The sequence below is a fragment of the Vigna umbellata genome, chromosome 1 (assembly GCF_029865625.1).
Source record: "Vigna umbellata cultivar VRB3 chromosome 1, Vumbellata_1.0, whole genome shotgun sequence".
NCBI classification, from domain to species: domain Eukaryota; kingdom Viridiplantae; phylum Streptophyta; class Magnoliopsida; order Fabales; family Fabaceae; genus Vigna; species Vigna umbellata.
This window is the reverse complement of record NC_142165.1, coordinates 4547288-4556185: the sequence shown is the minus strand read 5'-3', so window position 1 is coordinate 4556185 and position 8898 is coordinate 4547288. Positions and strand designations below refer to the sequence as shown.

At 34.4% G+C, this 8898-nt stretch overlaps 2 protein-coding genes across 2 annotated transcripts; one reads left to right on the top strand and one right to left on the bottom strand.

Annotated features, from left to right (window-relative positions):
* The first annotated feature begins 714 nt into the window (after positions 1–714).
* Positions 715–3012, top strand: LOC124847457 (aspartyl protease family protein At5g10770-like). Its single transcript, XM_047324952.2, has 2 exons — positions 715–1052; positions 1381–3012. Exons 1-2 carry the CDS (start codon positions 887–889, stop codon positions 2646–2648), a joined length of 1434 nt encoding a protein of 477 aa, XP_047180908.1. The 5' UTR covers positions 715–886; the 3' UTR covers positions 2649–3012.
* Positions 3013–4648: 1636 nt separating this feature from the next.
* Positions 4649–8169, bottom strand: LOC148204444 (cell division control protein 2 homolog C). Its single transcript, XM_088092016.1, has 5 exons — positions 8003–8169; positions 7255–7909; positions 6092–6161; positions 5819–5957; positions 4649–5103 (listed from the first exon to the last, which is right to left on the bottom strand). Exons 2-5 carry the CDS (start codon positions 7895–7897, stop codon positions 5011–5013), a joined length of 945 nt encoding a protein of 314 aa, XP_087948142.1. The 5' UTR covers positions 7898–7909; positions 8003–8169; the 3' UTR covers positions 4649–5010.
* Positions 8170–8898: the final 729 nt, after the last annotated feature.

Sequence of the window (8898 nt, the reverse complement as noted above, 5' to 3'; positions counted from 1 at the left end):
ATATGTGTGTGTGTATGTATATTGGTACAAAAAGTGCCACAGGGTATTTTATAGGAAAATAAGAGAACCGTGCTAGAGAAATGTAAAGGTAGCAATATTAAATTGTTTTTGTTGGAATGCAGAAAACTGGAAAATTAATCTATGTCTCGGAAAAACAAAATATAAGAGGTCAATTTTTACCATAAAATCCATAAGAAATGACACTAAGTTGATTGCTTTGAAGTGGAACTGCTTCATGTATCGTTTTCTGAAGACTGATTACAGTGTACGTTTTCAGTTTTCTCGTAGAAAAAGAATAAAGCCAGCTAGTAGACATTGGAACATGTCATGTCTTGCAGATTCAACAAAGACATATCAGTAAGAGACAATGCACAGGACGTACTAAGGCCATGTTTGAATAACTTTTATGAACAAAAACTTGTTACAGAAAAGAAGAAACTAAGTTGAGGTTTTTGATGAAGTAAAGTTCTTAAATGAGAAAACTTTTACTTACAAGTTGTGTGATTTGAGGTAACCTTGAAGGGCAGCTGGTCTTATCCAAAAGGGCTTCTTAAGAGGCCAATAAGATGATTGAAAATCCAAAGTCCCTCGACCCACTTCACCACCCACCAAACAGAACACTAGTTTTCTTTTTTGATTATCTGCACGTGAAACCCCAATAATTCCTCATGCACAAGTGGGGTCTAAAAGCCACCACTTCCTCTTTTGTTCTCATGCCAAAATACACCACTCACAAATCACATTTTCCTCCATTAGGCCTTCAACTTCAACACACACTCTCTCTCTCTCTCTCTCAATGTTTCTTCTCCCTTGCTTCCCTTAAACTTTTTCAACATTCTTTCCAAGTTTATCTTTCTTTACCATTCCCCACCATCATCCCTCATCAATGGCTATGGCAACACCAATGTTGCCATTCTTTCTTTCCCTTCTTTCTCTCTGCATCATCAATGCAAACGAAGTCTGTTCTTTGGAAGAGAAGAAGATGTTCAACGTGCAAATGTTCCAGAAGAAACAGCAACATGGTAACCAGGGTTGTCTCCTTCCTGAATCAAGTGAGTTTAGTGGGAATGAGAAGTTCATAGGTTTTGTTTTTCTGAGCTTTATGTCATGTTTCACTTTGGATCTAATAATAACACTTAACGAAAACTACCAATCTTTTTTACTGTTAGAATCTAAGTAAAAGAGAAAAGAGAAACTATCATTGGTCTCTCCCTTTCTCTGTCAAGTTTGGTCTTAAAGAGGTTTACCACCTTTGACAAAGCATACCTTGACTTTAACATCACTTTGGATTTATATTATATCATACTTTCTGTTGATAAAGTTTAAGCCTTTTTGTTATATCAGTTCAGAAATGAAACCCCTTCTAATATGAATTCTCAGGGCGGGAGAAAGGTTCTATTGTGCTGGAAATGAAGGACACAGGCCACTGCTCAAAGAAGAAAATTGATTGGAACAGAAGGCTTCAGAAGCAGTTAATATTAGATGATCTTCGAGTTCGTTCAATGCAAAACAGGATAAGAAAACTAGTCTCAAGCAAAAAGATAGAAGCTTCACAAACCCAAATTCCATTAGCTTCTGGTATAAACTTGCAAACCTTAAACTACATTGTGACAATGGGATTGGGAAGCATGAACATGACTGTGATAATTGACACCGGAAGCGACTTGACATGGGTCCAATGTCAGCCTTGCGTGTCATGTTACAATCAACAAGGACCAATGTTCAAACCTTCTACTTCCTCTTCCTACCAATCAGTTTCTTGCAATTCATCAACATGCATGTCTCTTCAAACTGCCACAGGAAACACAGGAGCATGTGGAAGTAATACATCAACTTGCAGCTATGTGGTTAACTATGGTGATGGATCATACACTAATGGAGAGCTAGGTGTTGAAAAACTTAGCATTGGAGGTGTTTCAGTGAGTGATTTTGTGTTTGGTTGTGGTAGGAACAACAAAGGTCTATTTGGAGGAGTCTCTGGCCTTATGGGGTTGGGAAGAAGTTACCTATCATTGGTTTCTCAAACCAATGCCACATTTGGAGGAGTTTTCTCATACTGTTTACCAACTATAGAAGAAGGTTCATCTGGGTCATTAGTTTTGGGCAATGAATCTTCACTTTTCAAGAATGTAACTCCCATCAGTTACACCAGAATGCTTCCAAATCCACAGCTTACCAACTTCTACATTCTCAATCTCACTGGCATAGAGATTGGTGGAGTGGCTTTGCAGGCTCCAAGCTTTGGAAGTTATGGGGTTTTGATTGATTCTGGCACAGTGATCACAAGACTGCCCCCATCAGTGTACAAGGCTTTGAAGGCAGAGTTCTTGAAACAGTTCACTGGCTTCCCTTCAGCACCAGGGTTTTCAATTTTGGATACCTGTTTCAATCTCACAGGGTATGATGAAGTGAGCACACCTACTATAAATCTTCATTTTGAGGACAATGCTGAGCTGAAGGTGGATGAAACTGGCACATTCTATGTGGTAAAAGAGGATGCTTCACAAGTTTGCTTGGCCATTGCAAGTCTTTCTGATGAATATGACACAGCTATTATTGGAAATTATCAGCAAAGAAACCAAAGGGTAATCTATGATACCAAACAATCCAGAGTGGGATTTGCTGGGGAACAATGCAGTTTCTCTTGAATAGGGAAATTTGATACCATAATAGATGTTATTATGGAGGATGCAATTCCTCAATGCAGACTTGAGCATTAGCCTCAGCATAACCTCTTTCTTTCTTAACTATATTTTCGTATAAACAAACAATCACTAGCATCAAGAGTGACATTTATGAGGGTTTACAATGATATATGATCATTGTATTTTAAACTTTAATTTATGAAACAAAGGAAAGTTTGAATTGTAAATGCATTCGTACATTCCCTTGGTATAAAGGATAACTTCATCAGGAAATGAAGCCTTGTCTCCTTTGATCATTAGATTGGTTAGAGTTCTCAAAACAAACAATGTTGTTCCAAATTAGACTGGTAAGAAGCTCTTCATTCTTCACCAAATCAGTGATTCCAAACTGGTGTTTTAGTGAAAGGAATTTTTGTTTTTTTAGGAATCTCGATCCTAAAACAAAATTCTTGGAAAGTTTTGTAAAATGTTGATAATTATTACGTAATGTATAAAGAATATTAGATCTCTTTAGATATCCATGACTGCTTCCAAAAATTATTAAACACTGGTTTTTACAGCATGTTTTTGTAGAAAATCTGACTTGCTTAACTTTAAGATTCTTAAGAAGAAGCAACGAACTACTAAAGATTAAAAAAATAATTAGAAATAAATTGATGGTTTCACAACTTATTGGAAAACAGCTTTTTCTAAAAGTTTTAGCGTTTTCATAATAAACAAATAACTTTCTTTTAAAATACCCAAAAAAAAAATTCTTTTATTGAACAAATAACACTTTTGTTTTGCTTGTATGAAGACGTTCCCAATTTCCCTTTGTAAATATATTACCAAATTTCCAACTTACGTAGTTACCAGAAATAGTTTATAAATACGGGTGATTTTGAATAATATATTACCAATCAAACACCATTACTTATACATATTATAATCATAACAAATTTATTATTCTAATACTAAATATTAAAATTTATTTAAAAACTATTAACTTTTATAAGTATAAAACCCTTACAGTCTGTTTTGGTTAGGAAAAGAGAAATAAAAGATGAAAATATAAACAAAATAGATGAGCATAAAATAAATTAAAAAAACAACTACTTAAATGAAAAAAAAAATGGAAAGAGACAGCAAGATGTAAAATAAATAAAAAGTGGGCTAAAAACATCAATTTCTCTTTATATGTACCCTACTAAACATACCCACTTAATTTTGCCAACCATTTTTCATCCCCAACCTCCAAACCAAGAATTCCATTGTAACATGAATAATGCCATAAATATTCTTTCTATTTTGTCTCAATTATAGAACAGTATTTAACTATCCAAGTAAAAGTACGTACAATAAAAAAAAAAAGGAATATATCCATTATTTTTCCTACGCCAAAAGAACATATATAATCGCACTAACCTTTGAAATCACAAATTGTTGATTTTATGACAACCTTGTTCTTATATTAACATTTGCCCTTAACATGATTTTATTTTAATATTTTTGTGCATAAAAAGTAAAAAAAAAAACATCAGATCTATTACTGCGATTATTTAATTAGATTTTTTTATATAAAAAAACTAAAATAAATTTTAATAAGAGATTCAAGTGAGGTATCGACAATGATATTTAAAAGCAGGGCAAGTAGACCATAAAATATTTGCGTTGACGTTCATTACCTAACCTTTAATTATGGTTTTCCATGTGGAAACTGGCAACTTCATAGCACGACAATTGCAATAAAACAATAACAACCGATTTTATATTCTAAACACTAACCTCTTTAAATAATTTATAAAATTAGGACACCGTACCAAGTAACCTCTGAAATATTCGACAGTTTAGTTTCTAACTAAATCTTATTGCTGTGCTAAAATATAATTTGAGAATTTTCTTAAAAATTTTAAAAACTACGCAACATAATTTGTCTTGGGAGCTAATTAATAAACTTTTTGACTTCAGGAACCATTTGAAGTTCAAGAATGAAACGAATGGTTATTCTTTCATAAACACACGTATACGAGTATAGTCATGGTGTATTCCTTTCAATTTCAACAGAAAATACAACCAACCCTAAGACGATTAGACATTAAGCACTGGGATAGTTAATACCACAATAATGGACTATCCTTTTCAATTTCGACAGAAACTACAACTTTTCAGGAGCATTAAGTTTTTTAAGGGTCCTACAAAGACTTTGGCAACCATGAACTGCCCTTAAGAGTGAACTGTTCATATATCACCAAGATGATGACGAAATATTACACACAAACTAAATTGGATATATATAAGCTCCATGCCATGAATACTTTTCATCGACTGCTATATAATACTGAATGAAGGGAACTTTTGCACGGAAACTTTCGACATAGAGGCAAAACTAAAATTGAGACTTGTCGAGACTGTCAAAGTAGGGATGATCAAGTGCTGCCTTGGCAGATATTCTCTCAGAAGGGTTGTACTTGAGCATTTTCTGCAGATGAGAGAAAATATATTGTTCAAAAGGGGGTGTTATATATGTATACGTAGTGCGTACAAAACTCAAGGTTAGCAACATATCACAGCTGGATCAGGTGATAGTATACAAGAAACTCCAATCAAGTGTGATAAGCCACATTAAGTGTATGATATATAACAAACTCCAGCCATGTGAGATAAGTTAAATTGACCACTCTAAAAATTAATTCAAATATACTTAATGCTTTTTTTAATAATTTTCTTGAACTCCTTCTATCCACTTTTATAGGACTTATCCACTTTTATAGGACTAGAAACCGTGCCACCCAAAATTAAAATGGAATTATGCTATTTTAAGTATTAAGGCAACCTTAATTGGCTTCAAAATTTCTTTATAGGCACCTGATATCCATGAGGAACCCACCCTGGTTTACAGCATTCTTTCCTATTGCACGTAAAATTTCTTTTTATCAATAGATACTACATCGAGATTACTTCATCACCAGGAAAAAGATACTTTGAGAAAAAAATGAAGCAGAGCACCTATGTCACAGTCTCAGACATATTTCGATTTTGTTCGGGTTGTTACGAAACAGAGAACACGTCAGAAGCATTTACGTGACTGGAAGTTATGTTGTACAAATATCTACGTATATATTTATGTGAAGGACTGGATGGTTATGAATTCAGAAGCGTAGAGGATTCAAGAGAGGAAAAATACAAATACTAACCGACAACAGGTCCACTCCATCGGGTCCTAAGGTAGGTACATTCCTTGCCAAACTCTGAGGTTCCCACCGCGGGTACACATGCCAATCGCGCAGAGAAGTAACTCCTGGCCATTGCTCCTCCGTTGGAGTCCCCAACATCCTTGAGGGATCAATAATTAGTAAATAGCATAGTTGAATCAACAAACAAGGTATGAAAAGAAAAGACAGAAAAAAAGTGACTAGCTTCTAAGTTCTAATATTCCACTCAACTAAAAAATAAGTTTTCGGACATACTTGAATATGTGAATTAGCTGCTGGAACTCAGAATCCCCAGGAAAAAGCGCTTGCCTTTTCACCATTTCAGCTGCATAGAAACATACAAACAAAAAAAATGTCGAGGAATTTAGAAAGGAGTGTTGGGATTTACATTAGATAATCCGGAATCATCGTATTGAAATACTAGTTAACATAATATTAAGCAACTAATAAACATGTTTGGTTCTGCATATTTTCGGATGTGACTAATTGGAGTTCTAGTGTGAGTAAGTTTGTCTAAAAGTACCTCTCTAAGTTACATTAGCACGTTTTATTTTATATTTCTATTCCGTGAGTATACAATATGAAATTTCCATAAAAATATGAAAAGTTAGAGTCTAATGCACATTTAACTTCCATTTTCAATTCTTGTAGATTTTAGGAAATATTCCAGAGAATATTCAAATTTAACCAAACGCACTTGAAAAATACTCAATAAAAGGTTGTGTTTGTTTCAACGTATCTAGAAAGATTCTCGTAAGAGTGAACATAGGAATGCAAAATTACTATGTTAGTTACAAGTATTGAAAATAAAAACATTCCAGAAATAATTGATGTCTTACTTCCCATCTCCATTATGAAGAATGAGTATCTGCATTCACATAAAATGAATGTTATTTTCTATAATAATTACCCTTTCCAACTTTTTCCTTTTGACATTTTTTTTTTGTTTCCCCATTTTTTTAATTAAATAAACTTAACATTTTTTAAAATACAAACAAACATGTTCACTAGAATAATACTTCCTCTCATAATATTAGCTATATCATTCGCATTGACAATTGATAATACAGTTTTAAATCCTACAGAGAAATTGCCTCTAACAATTTGAACCTATAATACTTCTGTAATAGTAGAATTTAAATCCAACTTAATTCAATAAAATGAAACTAACATCTAGTTATATGCTATAATTTGATCTATTTCTAGTTGTTATGGTCGATGGCGAGATCTTCAAATACAATTATTTACTAAAAAAAGTTTAGATAAAAACAACTATAATTTAGCACACTATTTCAAAAGTCAGATTTTATTGACAAAAATCCAATTCAAAATCTCTTTTGCAAGCACTCATTCATCCAAACTCAAACACAAACAAACTAGAATAAAGATAGTGAGAGAGGGAGTGGGTGTGGACTGACCAAAGATGCAGCCAACAGACCAAATATCAACCCCAGTGGAGTAATGCGTGGAGCCAAGGAGAACCTCGGGCGCTCTGTACCACAGAGTAACAATCTCATGCGTGTAGCTCTTGAGAGGGACCGTGAAGGCACGCCCGAGGCCCAGATCAGCGATCTTGAGAATCCCCTTCTGCTGGTCGAGGAGAAGGTTCTGGGGCTTGAGATCGCGATGCAGGACTCCGTGGCTGTGACAGTGCGCCACGCCCTTGCATAGCTGGAAGAGAAAGCTCTGAACGAGTTGGGGAGGGAGTGGCCTAGGGTTAGGTCCCTTACGGTGGGAATCGATGAACTTCTTGAGGTCAGTGTCAAGGTACTCGAAAACGAGGTATAGGATGGGCTTGGTGAGTGGGTTGGCGGAGGCCTTCTGGGCTTTGGGGACCTTATCGACGTGTTCTACAGATAGGAGGCGCACGATGTAGATGGATTGGGAGAGAAGTTGCAGAAGCGATACCTCTCGGAGAGCCGTCGGAGGCACACCTTCTTCGTCCATCTCCAGACGCGTCTTCTTCAGCGCCACCACGTTGCCACTCGCTTTCTCTCGTGCCTTGTACACTTTCCCATACGTTCCTTCTCCCACCTTTTCAAGCTTCTCGTACTTCTCCATTTCGGTTACTCACTTCATCATCGATGGTGCATTTCATCAAACAGATAATCCACAGAATATGCAAAATGAAACTACGGAGACGAAATAGAGAGAGAGAGGACAAACCTGAGAGTGTTGTTGATGATGATAAGAGAGTGTAAGAGAGGCGCGGAGCCAGATTAGGGTAGATGATTGGGGAAAAGGCGAATTTGAATGTGAAACTGTGTAACGTAACGTTCCAGATCCGGTCTAAGAGGCGCCATTTTGATTTTCAAATATTTTTTCTTTTTTATTTTACTATATTTGTATCTTTCCATCAATATAATATAAAAAATTATAATCTTTTAAATGATAATTTTATATTTGTGTTTTAAAAATTAATTTTGATATTTTAAACATATTTTAAAAAATAAGTCAAATTTTGTGACAACGCATTGCCATTGTGTGTGATAGCGCATAAATATGTGTACTGTATGAGTTGTGCTAACAGGAAGACTAGAAAATGCACTGCAGATTGCCTGCTCTGTAGTGTTTCTGTTTTTTCTCCACTCTTGTTCAGTACAAGGTACACACAGGTACCGACAAACTAAAAAAAAAATTAACTATAAAAGGAGAAATGTTTAAAATCACATGCCATTTAAAACCTTCCTAATTCACATTTAAAATGCATTCTATTCTTTTTTTTCTTTTCTATAAAAGTTATATTATTTGTGTTTTAAAATAGAGCAAATTAAAATGAAAATTTGGTCCATGATTTTAGAATGAGTTTCAAAACTAGTTTTTGAGGCCACCTAGAATAATAAATTTTAATTTTATTTTAAAGTTAAATATGTTCTTTTTTCTCTCAACTTTTTTTATGTGAAATTGAAATTTGTTTTTTATCAAAATTTTGATATATTTTAATTTTCAAACTTTAAAAATGCATAAATATAGTATTTTTAATCCAATTACGTATGTGTCAAACGTATTTCATGTTAGATTTAAGTTATTTATACGATTTAACATGTTCTCACTTCAATGTT